Source organism: Dendrobium catenatum, unplaced genomic scaffold (genome assembly GCF_001605985.2).
Source record: "Dendrobium catenatum unplaced genomic scaffold, ASM160598v2 fragScaff_scaffold_1022, whole genome shotgun sequence".
NCBI classification, from domain to species: domain Eukaryota; kingdom Viridiplantae; phylum Streptophyta; class Magnoliopsida; order Asparagales; family Orchidaceae; genus Dendrobium; species Dendrobium catenatum.
This window is the reverse complement of record NW_021319484.1, coordinates 2444805-2461279: the sequence shown is the minus strand read 5'-3', so window position 1 is coordinate 2461279 and position 16475 is coordinate 2444805. Positions and strand designations below refer to the sequence as shown.

Here is a 16475-nt window from a genome sequence, read left to right as displayed (position 1 = left end):
ACATGGTTTAAGAAAATTTTCATGGTATTAGTAAATTGTAGGGAGGAATAATTTGATCAAGAGATGATTGTTTTAATATAATATTTCAAGCATTAGGAATCTAACTTTTAATATTCTATAAATATTTGAAAACTAATTTAAAGGTAATTGTTATGTGCTTGAAATTTTATGGTGATAGAAAGTGTCTTAATTTTGCATGAAGGTTTAATACACACGGAGGTAAAAAGAAAAATCGAGACATGTCGGAGTTTGTATGCGAAAAACTCGATTAGAGAAAATTATAGAGCCTAGTCCAGTTTAAATATGATACTACTTGAAAGTTGTATAAGTGGTTTTTTCTACAATTAGAGAAAGCGTGATTATGAAATTATGAGCACTTATTTAGTGACGCTATAGTATGGATTTTAGGAGAAATAGTGGACGGATGATGATGATAGTTAGATGATGTTGGTCAGACAATGATGGTTGGATGGCAGAGATTAAGCGATGGTTGGGTGTTAGTAGTTAGTCTATGGAAGTCGGATAATGGTGAATTGATTATTATGACTGGATGTTAGTAGTTAGATGATAATAATCAGGCGACACCGATCTAGCAATAGTATTTTAACAACAATGATGGCTGATGGTGATTTATCTGACTAAGCTTTATAGTTCTTTAGATCTTTGAACTCTGTCCAAACTCAAGTTAAATATGCTCATATGTGAAGAATAAGAGTTATTTTATAGTATTTTGAAAGTTATATTTTAATAAATTTAATTTGAGCCCTCAAAAAAAAAAAAAAAATCCCAACCTAGCTTCTAAGACATGTACAGCCATTTTCACTACTCTGAATGCAATGCTCTCAGATCTTCGAATAGCACCTTAACATCAACAATGGTTTCTTTTGCTTATCTTGCAGACAGTTTATGACTGCCAAAATTTTAAAATATTTATTAAATATAATTTTTGAATTATTATAAATTTTTTAAAAAATTATTAAACATTTCTTTAATAAAATAGTTTTAGTTTTAATTTTAAAATTTGTTATATTTTATAAATTATGATATTTATTGATGTAGAGAAATTAAATATAGATGTTATTTTAAACTAAGTTATAAATATTTTTAAGAAATTAAAATTAAATTTATATTAATTTTTTTAGATTCAGATGTGAGATATTTACTGATTATTAGAATCTAAAATATATTTTCACATAATATTGCTAAAATGTAGATTAAAATTAGGCTCAAAAGTAATCATTAAAATATAATTTCTTAATTTCATTAAAATAACATATATTGATTTCTGTAAGCAGCATATTTGACAAAAAATATTAATAATTTATTACATATTTTTGTAGAACATCGCACAAAAAAACGTGTATAAATTATTATGATGTTTTCTTACTTAAAACATTTATAAAACTATAATAAAATTTTAAAATAATTTAAATATAAAAAATTCTATATGTTGTTATCTAATAACCTATGTATTATATTAGTAAATATAATATTTATCAAAATATTCAATTTATGTCTCCTCTAAAACATTAAAATTTAATATCATAAATATATATATATATATTAAAAATGATTAATTATATTCTTTAAATAACCAATTTTTACCCTCACTAAGAAATTTTTTTTGCTCCCATTGCTTAACCTTCCCATCAAACCAAACAAACTTCTTAAAAAAAGACTGACGGAACCATCACTTGCTATCACATCCAAATGAAATTCTTGTAAATGAGAGCACCTTCTATGAGAGGAGAAATTATTCTATGAGGTTATCACCTGATCGTCCGGAGGCGAATCAAAATGTGTCATGTCATTCAGTACACAATAAAAAAGTGACGTGTAGTGTCCTGATTCGTCTCCGGACGACAACACAGAATAATTAATAGAGAGAGAAAGCTCAGTAATTCCTTAGATATTCACTTCCATATTTAAATGCTAAAGTTTCCCACAAGTTTATTATAAGAGTTAATTAATAACAGAAATCATAGAAACAAATGAATCCATTAAACCTTGAATAGTGAAACCAATTTACTGCAATGCAATGCTGACATATCTGTTGTAATCTTCTTCTTCTTTTCAGTTGGAGTTATTTCAATCTTCTTCTAACTGGGAAATAATGCTGAGGAACACTTGAAAACCTTGAGACATGTCTGAAAAAAGGCAGTATTCATTCTTTGCATGGTATGTATCCATTATGCCTGTAAATTGTTGAGAGTTTTTAGAGGTATCAGTAACTCAAGCCAACAGAATATGTAATAAGAGAATGTCTTGTTCGCAAGAAATAAAAATGAGCAGATCAACCAAGAAATCAGCAGACTTATTTAAGCTTGCTTTGGTTGGATCATTCTACTCCTAGATGTAATGGCAGATGGAAGAGACCTTTAAGCTTTTATTTTTTTTCCAATGAGTAATTGAAACTAAAAACAAAAGGGCATAGGTCTGACAACCATCAATCAACATCTCATAAAAAGGAAAAATTATGCTGTGCAGACGCCAAATGCGGCCTGAAGATCAATCAGAATGTGTCACGTCACCCTTTTGCTCGGTACTGCTGACGTGGCTGCAACTGATTCATCTTCGGACGTAGAACTGCATTCGGCCTCCTCACAGAATAATCTCCATAAAAAGTACCCAAGTTCACACTTCCCATGTCAATAAAAAAAGAAAATTGAAAAGACAAATTTAGTTGAGAAAAAGAAAAATGATTTTTCGATGTATTTATTGAAACATTTAAAGCATTTTTAGAGAAATTCAGTTTCAAAATACAGTAACATAATAAGGAAATAAGCTTACCAAATCCTGAAATCTGAACATCGAAGCCTTCATGCTATAGGGTAATAAAAAAAAATTAAAAAAAAAAGTTTGTGATTCAGTTCCTAGAAAAAGACAACTTAAAGTTTATTTAAGAAAAAAATGTAAACCTGCAATTCACTAATTAAGGGCAAACTTCCAGTAATTGAATATGGCTTCACATATCCAATCACTTCTTCAGTTGCTTTGCATAAAACATGAAATCCACGGGAGTTGAGATCACACGCAACCCCAGACATTGCAGCTTCATCAAAACTAATAGTAAGCCTGAAAGATAAAAATCTAGTGAAAAGTGATAAGCATCAAGGATAATTAAGTAACTGCTGCATCAAGTATACTGATTGGAGTATAATGATTGTAAGGAAATTTCTTAGAGCATTGAGTTAGCTATGTGATAGGAAATAGTTGAGTTCGCAAGTAACCCTAATGGAAAATACTTGAGTTTGCAAGCAAACCTAACAATAATCGGTAAAACAGCGAGAAAATCGAAGAAAATATGGTGGAAGAACAATCAAACGATAGATAATCTTATAGAAAGCAAAGCGAAACAAGAACGAAGTAAATGTACAAGAGATCCTCAATTCGAGAGGAGGATCATCTCTCCCAAATCTCTAGACAAGAGAGTCTAGAGCCCAAGCCGTCAAAAAACCCTAATTGAGAACAAATCAAAACATAATCCTTCCATAAACATCATTTGTTCTTTAATACAAAAATTTTCCTAATCTAATTTCCCTCCCAAGCCCAAGCCTCCCCCCCCCCCTCCTTTTCAATTTGAATTCACTTGGACTAGTGGGGCCCTCAATGTGGGTGGGCAAAATCCATGGTGGATAACAAGTTCCGCCTCCTGTAATAGAGTTGAGCCGGCCCAAGGACCGGCCTAACACTACGTTGGATAGAACAAGATTTCAAGTAAATCATATTTCATTTATTCTCAATCATTTACTATTAAATCTTAAGGAGAAGAGAGTTGGACCTTCCCCTCAAATTTTCATGTGGAAGAACATATTTTGACACTGGTCCTCGTGTGCCAAGCTTTTCTATGTTTGCATTAATATCATCTACATACTCCTGCAATTTATTGGTTACATCTGCCGGTCTGTATAGGATAACGTAGAAAAACAAATAGTTTAGTTTTCCTTTCAGGTTCGAGCAGAAAATTAACAAAAATAATCATCGAATGTACTGAAAAAAGTAGAGATTAAGAAGCACACCTGTAGAAAGGAGTTAACCTGCACCCAAAAAAAAAAAAGAAAGAAAGAAAAAAAAAAGAATTAGAAGCATCTTTATGAACACTGATATCATCGGAAAAAGGTACAAACCATGCCGCTATAAGTAACAAAGCTAATATTCTAATGACCTATATTAATATAATAGTGTTCAATGGACACGACTTCTAGTGACTTGCGTGACTACTTATACAATTATGGTCATCTACTTGCCTTAATATTAAATTTTTAAGAGATTTATGTGGCTAATAATGTGTTTGAATATTTTCTTAAATTTAAAAGTCTTGTAGGTTGGTTATCAAGTTTTACTACAATTTTGGTCATAAGGAAGAAATAAAACATGAAGTATGCAAGAATTCAACACAGGCATTAGATTAGGCTTACTCAAACCTTTGAGCTTGAGAAATATTATAACTATCGTCCTACTAGGAAAGTTGCACCTACTCTTTAAAATTCTTATGAAAAAAAATCATTAAAAGATCTTAGACCATCTCCAAACGAGCGCCTTACAGGCGTATGCAGTTGTTCGACTGCTCCAATTGAACTCCAATTCGCATGGCATTGTCCCAAAGTGATGCCCGATGCAATTTTTTTACGTCAATCTAATTCAAAAAAATTGATAAATATAAAAATATGATTAAAAACAAATATGAAATAAGAAAAAGAATATACACAGAATATTCTTTTTTTAGTGTTAGAAAATGGAGCTTGGTTGGAAATGAGTTGTTGCATTTTGAAGTGGAAAATGAGTTTTATAATTGGAGATGGCCTTATAAAGCATTACAAACACACCAACAAAAAAAATCTTTAATTTATGAACATTTTGAAATGATGAATTAGACAGAAAAATAATGATGTAGACAAAGGGGGGGTCAACACAAGTCTAAAATAATATGTATTTTGGCTTCTCTTGAGTCTACTAGCTCAATCAAAATTGAGCTGAAATTTTAGCTCATTTATGAGCTGGTCTTTAGTTCATTTATTAAACTAAGGGTTAGCTCATTATTAGCTATGATTTTAGTTTATAAAATGATTCTACATTTAATTCTTTTGAATCTTAATAGGCACCTGAGTCTACACAATCATGAACTTTGAGTTTGATAAATATTATAAATAACCTCCTACTAGGACAATTGCAACTATTTTTAAAATTCTTATGAAAAAAAAAATTCATTAAAAGAAATTATAAAGCATGGCAAACACACCAACAAAGAAATCTTGCATTTATGAACATTTTGAAATGATGAATTAGACAGAAAAATAATTACATTTAATTCTTTTGAATCTTAATAGGCACCCGAGTCTACACACTCACGAACCTAAACCTAATGCTGAAAAAAGGTTAAACATGAATCTGAGATCATATATGAACTAAATCTTCAAATAAGATCTAAATCAATTATTGATTGTGAAACAAAACAAATCATTAATGCTGAATATGCTAAATCAATTGAATAAACTCATAATATAAATCTTAATACATTAACTTAACATTATTCTTATGAAAAATAATCAAACCAAAATCAATTTTATTTTTGGTTATTCGTTTCTTGACTTATATATTCATTAAAATAACCTTATTGAGAAAATCAAACTACATCAACACACTGAAAATTCATTCAGGATAACTTCTTCCAAGAAAGCATGAGTTTCAAAACCACATATATCTAATTGAGTCTAAGGATTCATAACTCAGATTAATATTTAAATCCTTTTGCATTAGTTGTCATGATTAACAAGTCATATTTGTCTGTTTTTTTAATTACCATATTTTTTAATGAAATCTAATATATATATTGAGTTTTCTTCATCATTTTCCCATTTAGAAATTAGTTGTAATTATGTATTCATTAGAAAATATATAAGTATTTTAAATATTTTCCTATATGCACCATGAATTAGTCACAAGTAAGATTTGAATGAAATTATTAGTGAGAAGCGTACAGTTAACTATGACAATTATATAAGTCTACTGTAATTAAGGGCAGGAGGTACGTGAAATTCAAATCAATCCGGGTGAGAAAATAATGGTTTACTAAAATCTAAAAATATTTCCTACAGAAATCCTTAAGAAATTAAGGGCTAGAAAAATAGAATTATATGTGTTCATACAAAAAAAAATGTGTTCATACAAAAAAAAAGTGTTCATACAACAAAATAGTTGGAAGACTTAAAGCTAAAAATAAAAAAAGATTCTAATACTCGACAAAATTTTAATTTATCTAATTTAATTGTTTGAGTCATCAGTCAATGTAATTAATTATTCTCTCTATCTCCCCCATCAAATATCACATCCAGCGTATCATATTAACTTTACTCTTGAAGCTTTTTATTGAAGATCAAATCGTGTTCATTATTGATGGTGGATATCAAAGGTACATTGTTTAATTAAGAGATAAACTTATGTATGTTGATTAACAGATATTTCTACAAGGAATGCAAGAGATGCGTCTAAGACAAGCAAAGTTGATTTAAAACAGTTTCCATTCAGCAGCTTAGATGGTTTTCTTCATGATCGAGTCGCTATAGTTCTATATTCATTTAGTTCTCCAAAGTAATTCTCCTTTAATGATTTCCAGTGATTTTTGTGATCCGTCTTTTTATTCAGTGATAATTTCTATGATCTTCCTATGTATAGAGGGGGCTTTTATGATCCATCCTCTATTTAATGGTAGCGTCTAGAATCTTTAAGGCTTATAAAAGTGGAGTTATGATTCAATATTATATTCATGCAATGGTGTTTGGTGGCCACTGCCTGTAGTAATTTTTGTTATGAATTATCCAACTTTGGTAATCGTCATGCACTTATTATTGGATTCTAACAAGAGTTCTTCCATACTAAACTCTAGTAACTCTAGCATTTTTTTCTATTTTATAGCCCTTTTATTTTTTCCTTTTGAACTGATTAAGAGGAATTTCCATTAGCATATATGATTAGAAATGAGGATCTTAGGCCTTAACTAAAACATCAATTGGTTCTTGAATTAATTATAGTTGGATGTGCTATTCCTTTCTTGATCAAACAAGAGTCTTGAAGATTTTTGGGAAAGAGTGTTACCTTATACAAGAGGCATTTGTTTGGTGAATTTCTTTCCGTCCTACTTTTAGCATGTTCCAAATTTTCTTATTGGTTTGACAATGTCACTCAATGTCACAATCCAACCATTAGATCTATGACTACTAAAATTATACTCAATGTATTCTGTTTTAGATCTACTCAAACAAAAACCTTTAGACTATTTTCACTCTATAATTCAAGATCAACATTGTTTCTAGTCTTATCAACATGAAGAATATCATTAACAAAAAACATACACTAAGATACATCATCTTGCAAATGTCCAATGAGAACATTCATGACTAAAAAGATATGGGCTTAAAGGGGATGCTTGATGTAATCCCTAAATTTTGTATGCATGCTATATTTTTTTTTTTCTTCTCATATAGATCAAAAATAAAAATCTTTGACCCAATAATAAAATTAGGGGTGATTGATGGTGGCCCTCGCCCACCATAAAATTTGGATGAACCCTTATATAGCTAGAAACCATATATATATATATATATATAGTAATTTGGATGAACCCTTATATTGTAATTTAGATGAACCCTTATATAACTATATTGTAATTATGTATGATATAAAAATGTTACCCCCTTTAAATTCAAGGTAACCTTTCCACCCCCTCTCTTAAAACTTGGATCATCCACTGCCTAAACTAAGCTCCACGGTGTCATACTTCAATACTACAACAACAAGCCTTTATCCCACTATGTGGGGTTGGCTACATAAATCCTTTTTCTCCAATGTGACATGTTAAGAGTCAAATTCTCATATAAATCTAATAAAGAAATGTCATTTATAATATTTTCTAACCAAGTCTTTTTAGGTATACATCTACCTTTCTTAACATAAGTCAAATCTAATGCATCTACTTTCCTAATTGGGTAATCGGAAGGCCGCCGTTTTATGTCACCAAACCATCTAAGGCAACTCTCTCTAATCTTATCTTTCACTGGAGCTACTCTAACCTTTTTCACGTATATGCTCATTTCGTATCTTGTCTCTACGAGTAAAGACACTCATCAACCTGAGCATCCTCATCTCTACAACACTTAACTTAATATTATGCTTCTCTTTTAATCGCCAACATTATGCACCATAAAGCATTGTAGGTCTCACTACCATCTTATAGAATTTTCACTTAAGTTTGAGAGGGACTTTTCTATCACACAACAAGCCTGATGCATTCCTCCACTTCAACCATCCAACTTGAATTCTACTAATAATATCTCCCAACTATTTCACCATCACTCTGAACAATAGACCTAAAATATCTAAAATGTGTACTCTTATTAATGACTTAATCGCCCAAAGTCACAATCCCCACTAGATCTATTATTACTAAAATTACACTTCACATATTCAGTTTTAGATCTACTCAAATGAAAGCTTTTAAACTCTAAGGTTGACCTTCATAATTCAAGTTTAACTTCAACTCCCTCTCTAGTCTTATCAACAAGAAGAATATCATCAGCAAAAAGAATACACCATGTTACAACTTCTTGCAAATGACTGGTGAGAACATCCGTGACTAAAGCAAAAAACATATGGGCTTAAGGCTGATGCTTGATGTAATCCAACTGAAATAAGAAAATACTTGGTCAAACCACCTTACATTTGAACACAAGTGCCAGCTCCTGCATACATATCCTTAATGACTTGAATATAATCATTATCAACCCCTTTCCTATGGAGAACTCTCCATAACACTTCTCTTGGAACTTTATCATATGTTTTTTTCTAAATCAATAAAAATCATATATAGATCCTCCTTATTCTCACTATACTTATCCATCAAACCTCTCAATAAATGTTTAGCTTCCAAAGTAAACCTACCTGGCATGAATCCAAATTGATTTTGCGAAACATTAGTGTCATGCCACAACCTATGCTCCATAACTCTCTCCCATAGTTTTAAAGTATGACATTTTAACTTAATTCCTCAATAATTTGTACAATCTTGTGCATCACTTTTATTCGTAAAAATATGAATCAACACACTCATCTGACATCTTTTTAGTCTTCAAAATAATATTAAAATTTTTAGTAAGCCAAGGAATTCCTTCATCTCTTAAGCATTTTCAAACCTCTATTGGAATATCATCAGGTCCAACAATTTTTTCACACTTCATTTTCTTTAAAGCATCTTTAACTTCGATTTTACTAATACACCAATAAAAAAAAAATCTTTATTTTCATTTAGAATGTTAAAATCACTAAAATCAATCGCATTATCATAATCTTCATTGAAAAGTTTAGCAAAATATCTCATCCACCTTTTTTGAATATCCTCTTCGAATAAAAGCACTTTTTGACCTTTATCCTTAATACACTTCACTTGAACTACATCAATAGCTTGGATAATATTCCTTTCCTTGATGACAGTTATTGTTGTTTATGCGCTGAGTATAAGATTTAATTGAATTTAATTGAAATTTAATTGATTCTTTTAGGAAGTGATGAATTGGAAAAATAACATAGCAAATGCTAAGTTGACTCTATCAAGAAGGGTAATATTTCTTTCTCAAAGTGCAACTGTACATAGAGCAAGTTCATCTTATAAACAATTATAATCAAGCAAATGCAGAAAAAAATGGAAAGACGGCATTATCAGACGCATAAGTTGAACTAGTGCATAACAAATACACACCTTACATCTCCTGATATTGAGCATTCCCCTGGAATCTGATTGATACCACCTCCCGGATCTGCAAAAATTATTAGCCAAAACATGTATGAGCATTCTCTAGAAAGAAACATCTTACATCATTTATGATCAGCTATCTGCTCCTAAATACTTGCAAAATTATCAAAGTTGTTACTTGCATTCAATAATAGTTAAAAGGGCTTACAGGTCCATTGTGTTGGTTTCATAGTTGATGGTGTAGCAAAGCCATATACCTGCTCCTGAGGATGTGAAGGAAAATCTTGATAAAAGCGGGATTGTATTTCCTTGAGTGCTTCCATGGCCAACTCCAAAGGATTGATTGTCTGTCATATTGAATTAATTTTTAAGCCCCCCCTTAACAGTTGGCTAGCTTTTAGACTAGTCATTATTCTTCTCAATAAAATTAAAGCAAAAATAAAACAAATATAGCACTATATCCAAACCAAAAAAGAGCACAATGAAATAAAACTATGAGAAATATCAGGCTATTTCCTCCTTGTTCTAGAAATAATCAAAATCGAAGAGGCTCACAGGTGCTTTGAATCACTTTAAATTAGTTTCTCTATAAAACTTATAATATTTTCCAAATTAGTTTCTCTATTAGAAATCAGTTTAATTAAGATTGAAATTGCAAACACATATCACTAATATGATCACAAATCCTGATCATAAATCACAAGTATTCACTCATCATACTCCATGTAGGCCAAATTGATATGTTGGTTGAAAGCTTTGATTACTAATCAAGAGGTTTTGAGTTCGAACATTACGTGTGATATGTGTAATACTCCAAAAGTCACTTGCCATAACTAAAATATCAGGATGTACGCATTCAAAAAGTTACCTTGTGGGGAAAACCGCTGTGGAAAAGCTTTCCAGTCGCTCGAAGCTTCCAAGTAATCATCCCACCAGTACCAATGCAAGGCTGCTTGTCAGCAGTATCAATCCAAAACCTTTAATAGACCACCATTTTAAACAAAACAAATAGCTAAAAGTCAAAAAAAAAAATTTAACCTTCCAATAAAGCCACAAACATTCAACGATCCACAACTAATGATGGCGGATACTCACAAAGGTCCTTGCTTGAGCTTATCAAGTAGCCCATCCTTCACGAGCTCATCCACACCGATCCCAAGCACCGATGAATTCTCCTCATTAGCAATAAAAACTGCGACCACCGTATTCTTGAGCGGTGGCCTCACTTGGCCAAGCTTTCGCATGAGCTCCGTCACGAGGGCGACATGCCCCAAGCAATCCGTCGTCCCACGGCCCTTCAGCTTGTCACCGTCCACACCCAAAGAAAAGGGATCAAAATCCTGCAATTAGCCAAATCACCACAAAATATTAAGGGAAATACAAGCAAGATAGTAGACCATCCATCATAGATGGTAACAATCGGGATTGGGGCGGCCAACAAGTTGGATTAAAGTTGACATATATTTCGAATCAAAAAACCACAAATTGGGTCGAGTTACATAAAATGTATCGAGAAATTACTCAACTTAGTACCCTAAAAAGATCGTTTTTTATGAAGGTAAAGCTTTATAACCCTATATACGCATGAGGACCATCTTTGGCTCTAGGTTTTCAAGCCATTGTTCTTTCTTTCATAATAGAACAAAGGTAAACACGCTTTTACGCAGAGCGTCTTTACCAACAAAGAAGCGTTTGGATCAAAACATTGCGATTAGCCAAAACCCTAGAAAATCAAAAAGCGCAATCGACCAGAAGCAAACCCAGTCGGCGGGATCGGCGGTGACGACGTCCATGTGGCACCCGACGAAGGAGAGGATCTTGCCAGGGGTGGAGCCAGGATATTCGACGATTATGTTGCCGCGGCCCTCAGCGTAGCTGACGTGGGAGACGACAAGGGGACCACCGTCAGTGGAGGTGCTGAGGGGGAGAAGCGCATCAAGAACATGGCGGGCAACACGGTCTTCCTTTGGGATGAGATCCGGCGGATTGTTCTGCACGTGACGGGCCTCGCCGATGATCTTTGAGAGGAGGGAAACGTATGAATCGCGGTCGAGGGAACCAATTAGGTCTTTGATCGAAGGAGAAGAAAAAGCCATTCTTCGCCGGTGGCGCGAGGAGGAGGGAGGAGGTGTAGGACGTTGCGGAGATTCGAATGCAATTGTCTCGAGGAAAATGACGCAAGATCAAATTTTTACGTGCGGGGAATTCATTGCGCTGAAGAAATTTTTGGTGACTGTACTTTTTTTAAATAATTTAATAATTTGTATTTATTACAGTGTAATTTATAGTAATTAAATTTATTTAAGAAATGCTGTGTGAACATTTTTTAAATTTTCTTTTTCTATGTAATTTTAATAAAAATGAGAAAAAAAATTATTTGAAATAATTAAATATCATATATTCTCTCCTAATAAAAAATATCATAAATGAAAGAAGAATTTTTTTTATTTGATTTATGTACAACTAAAAAAATATGTAAAAACTTATTTTAACTTAATTTCTTTATAACTTTTATTTTTAATTTATCTTGCTTAAGCGCCGTGTCTGATTACTTGTAGTTGAAAATTTTAAAAATAAATTGTATTTATTTTAATTTTTTAACTAGAAATTAAATATTATTTTTGAGAGAATTTTTATGAAATTTTTGTTCTTTAATGTTGATTTCTGCCAATACAATCAAATAATAAATTTAAATTTCTTACTTTTCTAAAACATGCTTCTGAACTTATAACCAATAAATGATTTTTAAAATAAATAAATATTTAAATAATTTACTTATTTTATGCTAATAAAAATATATGTGGGAGTTTATATACATATCGCTCAAAATTTTCTCATCTACATATTTGATGTCTAAATTTTTTTTTTCCACATATAACAATTAACATTTTAAATATCAACAAAAATACCACTTACTCCCAAATTTCATCTAGATCTCATCTCGATCACTCTTGCAGGTCGTCGATCATTTCACCATCACCACATTCACACGTTGACAATCTCATCACCTTTATCACGTTCTGCTAGTCATGGAGGCATAACAAAGTCACAATACAACTTGTTAGAGTGATGTGTCGACATTAACAGTGTAAACAAATAAAAGTCATGAAAAAGCTCTTTAGGACAACGCATCAACAAGACCAATGAAGTCACAACGAAACTTGCCATGACAACTCATCAACCGGCTCGAAAAAGATAGACACCGTGGAGCTCACTATGGCATGGCTAATATATATTTTTTCCCTCATCTTAGAAGAGGCTTAAGATGTGAGAGAAGATGTTGGGATGGTTTGGAGTAAGTATTTGAGATAGGAGAGCAACCAAACTTAAAATAAAAGATAACTACTTGATCTTACTAAAGAAAATACATCATTAAAGATTTATTGTATTTTCTTCTGCAGTCTTTGAATTATTGAACTGCTGCATCAACTTAGAACTAGCGATTATTTCCCCTTAAAGAGTTTGTTATAGTTTTTAAGGATGTAACTTTTGTCTCTATTATAACTTTTATTGATTGATTCTAATAGCATCAATGCCAATTTTAATTCCTAACATCACCAATATTAGTGCCCAAAGTCAGTGTTAAACTAATAATCAAGCTCTATCTTTGACAATACTAAAATATATCATATGAAGTGAATGAATATATATATATATATATATATTTGATAAAAGAATAATATTATTACCGGTTTATTACCGGCGGTGTTACGGTGGACATCCGGCGGTTTACATCGTCGGTAATCCCGACGGCTCGAACCATCGGCTATCGACGGTAAAGGAACCGGCAGTCTACCGGCGGTTTAAGAAACAAACGACGTCCACCTAAACCGCCGAATGACCGTCGGTAATATGACTGCCGGTCAGCCGTCGGTCAGATAACCGGCGGCGTAACGGCCGGAAAACCGCCGGTTCCAAATCCGGTGGTCACCGGCGGTATACGCCGCAGGAAATTAAATCGACGCCAACATAAACCGCCGGTAAAACACCGCCGGTAAATGTTTCCTACGCGATTTTTTCCAGCGGCTGGAAAACCGCCGTAAAGCTGCCGGTAGTCCATAAAACCGCCGGATAATCTAACGTAACCGCCGGATTTCGACGTTTTTCCTGTAGTGAATGATTCATAACTAATAGTTTAACTGCAATGTTATTATACAATATTTATTTATATAACTTTATTGATGTAATGATTATTGATTTACTTCTATTTATTTATATTCTAAAAATACTTGATCAATATTTGTTTACTAATCATACTAGTCCATATTGATTTATATTGTTCATAAATTAATGTAGATTCATATAGATCTTTATAGGTCATATTTATTAAAATAAAGCATACATATTGATTTTGAGTGCCTTGCATTGATAACAATTTTAGGTTTTGATGGCCTATTAAGTTCTTAGCTCACTTTGTAATTTTACATATTTTTAAGAAGGGGTCAGAACCTAGTAGAGTGAGGTTAATCAGAATCTTTAGGTTTTACATATTTTGGTTTTATTTTTTGAAACCAAAAGTGTTTAATGATCGAAGAATTGTAGACTGAGCTCGTGGTTATTATATGAATTTTGGGGGTAATGAATATATAATTATAAATTAATGTATATGACTTGTTGTGTATGATTTATAGTTATTTTCTATGAATTTATTTATATAAAAAATATTAGAGGAGATCTGGTATATTAATTAAGAGATAAAATATATAATTATTTCATATTTAAATCTTAGGACGTCACATGTCATTTGCCTTATATTGTCTGACTACTATATCCCTCCAACTGCATTGCCAATAATGTTGATGCATGTCACTGCTTATGAGGCTTATGCATATCATTATCAAATAATATCAAAGTTCATCAATTTTGACTCTCATCAATTCCAATAATATTGACGCATATTATTTTTTTTTCTAGAAGGTTAATACATGTCATCGACGCACATCATTGCTTATAAAGTCAATGCACACATGCCATCTACACACATGATTGCTTAAAAGCAATGGTGTTGACTTCATAGTCTGTCATCACTCACAACGCTAATGCATGTCATTATCGCTAATAAGAAAGATACATATTATCGGCGCCAACATCAATAGCAATATTATATTAGACTTAATTATTTGCCATCAAACTTCTCTTCTTAAAATAGAACAATCAAGCATACCATAAATGATCTCTTAAAGACAATTTCAAAGTCATAATGCTCCTCTAACTTTCACCATGGATTCCATTCTCTAATGTTCACAAATAGGACATTGTATAAAAATGTTCTCTAATTACAAGAAAGAGTATCATCTTTTATCTGCTAAATATATTAGTAGAATCATTTTAACTATGGCCAGTAAAAAATTGAAATATTTCATGTATTTTTTCGGTTGAAGAAAAATGGATGAAAATTCTGACTACAAAAGCTAGCGAAAATTCCACCTGAAATAGCCATTATCACCATCATCTCTGGGCCTCTGGCCTCCCTCTCCACTGCATGCGAAAACACCCTATTGATGCCATTTTCACCCCTATTTTCCTGTCTAACATTCATGCATGATCATTTTTAAGCGTTTTCTCCACCAATTTTAAGTATTTCTTCTAGGATTTAAAGATAAATATTCACCTCTTTGAATGTTTTCAATCAATATAAGATTTCATTTATTAAATTTTATTTAAAAAGAGTTTGAAATTTCTAGCTTTATGTGAATGAGTTGCGTTTTACTCTTAAAGATAGAACATGAAACTTAATGAATATATATGTAATAAAGTTGGAGTAGGTTCAGTGGTAGATAAGATTAGAGAGAGTTGCCTTAGATGATTTGGTCATGTAAAATATCGGCCTTTCAATGATCGAATTTTAGCCTTTGGCGGCGGAATAATCCGCTCCAAAATAAGAAAAATCCGTTGCAACTTGCAAATACTGATTTGCGGCTGATTTACAACAGATTTGTGGTGGCATTGAATCCACCGTTAAAACTTGGGTTGCAAAACATTTGTAATGGATTTTCAGTCGTAAATCCATCACAAAATAAACAATGGAAATTTCCGTCGTAAATCCGCCGCAATCTCAAAGAAAATTTTTTCCGTTCAAATTGCAAACTTTCCTGTGGTCCGATTAGGACAGTAGATGTTGTATATATAGCCTATATTAAGAAAGATAGAAGTATATAGGCCTAAAAAGATTTGGTTAGAAGTCTTTAGAAACAATTTTTTTTCCCTTCGATTTAAAGGATAATCTGACTCTTAATAAGACACAATGGGAAAAAAAGATTCATGATTTCGACCCCATATAATGCTGTTTTGGTATGATTTATATCCACTGTGTGAAGACGAAGCTTGCAAATTCCACATGGATTATATCTAAGCTACTGTCAAAACTCAAAAGAGACAAAGCAAGCAGACAAAATACATGGAAGTTGTTTCTGCTGCGCAAGTAACTTGATAGCTGTAAAGAAGACATTGTAATAATTTAAATTGCAAGGAAATTTTCTAAATTTTTTATGATAAAATTAATATCTTTTTATACTGCAAAATTTAATTATTTATTTATAACACTGTCAATTATTATTTCGTAAAATTATAATGGCAAAATGGATATTTTGCAGTTAATGAAAATATTTTACCTATAAATACTATTACAAATATTTTTTCCAGTTTTTTTCTATTATTGAAAATGTTAAGAACAAGTGAAAAATCATCTTTGGACGTTAAGTTTATTATTATTTATTAAGTATGATTATTAATC

At 31.8% G+C, this 16475-nt stretch overlaps 1 protein-coding gene across 2 annotated transcripts; it reads right to left on the bottom strand.

Annotated features, from left to right (window-relative positions):
• Positions 1–1904: 1904 nt before the first annotated feature.
• Positions 1905–11947, bottom strand: LOC110107705 (acetylornithine deacetylase). Of its 2 annotated transcripts, none has more exons than XM_020838042.2 (10): positions 11503–11946; positions 10838–11082; positions 10611–10719; positions 9951–10089; positions 9749–9806; positions 4020–4037; positions 3782–3904; positions 2919–3075; positions 2791–2824; positions 1905–2195 (listed from the first exon to the last, which is right to left on the bottom strand). In XM_020838042.2, exons 1-10 carry the CDS (start codon positions 11836–11838, stop codon positions 2089–2091), a joined length of 1326 nt encoding a protein of 441 aa, XP_020693701.1. In that variant the 5' UTR covers positions 11839–11946; the 3' UTR covers positions 1905–2088. The 2 variants fall into 2 exon arrangements, with proteins under 2 accessions (XP_020693701.1, XP_028553784.1); XM_028697951.1 differs by lacking the exon at positions 1905–2195 and adding an exon at positions 2239–2639 and having other exon boundaries at positions 11503–11947.
• Positions 11948–16475: the final 4528 nt, after the last annotated feature.

What these genes read in the sequence shown, in the direction of transcription:
- LOC110107705 (XM_020838042.2), bottom strand. Translation starts at nt 11,838, where the DNA reads ATGGCTTTTTCTTCTCCTTCGATCAAAGACCTAATTGGTTCCCTCGAC. An exon ending in ACAGCGGTTTTCCCCACAAG is followed by an intron (nt 10,090 to 10,610) that starts GTAACTTTTTGA and finishes TCAATATGACAG; the next exon opens with ACAATCAATCCTTTGGAGTT. An exon ending in CCTTAATTAGTGAATTGCAG is followed by an intron (nt 2,825 to 2,918) that starts GTTTACATTTTT and finishes ATTACCCTATAG; the next exon opens with CATGAAGGCTTCGATGTTCA.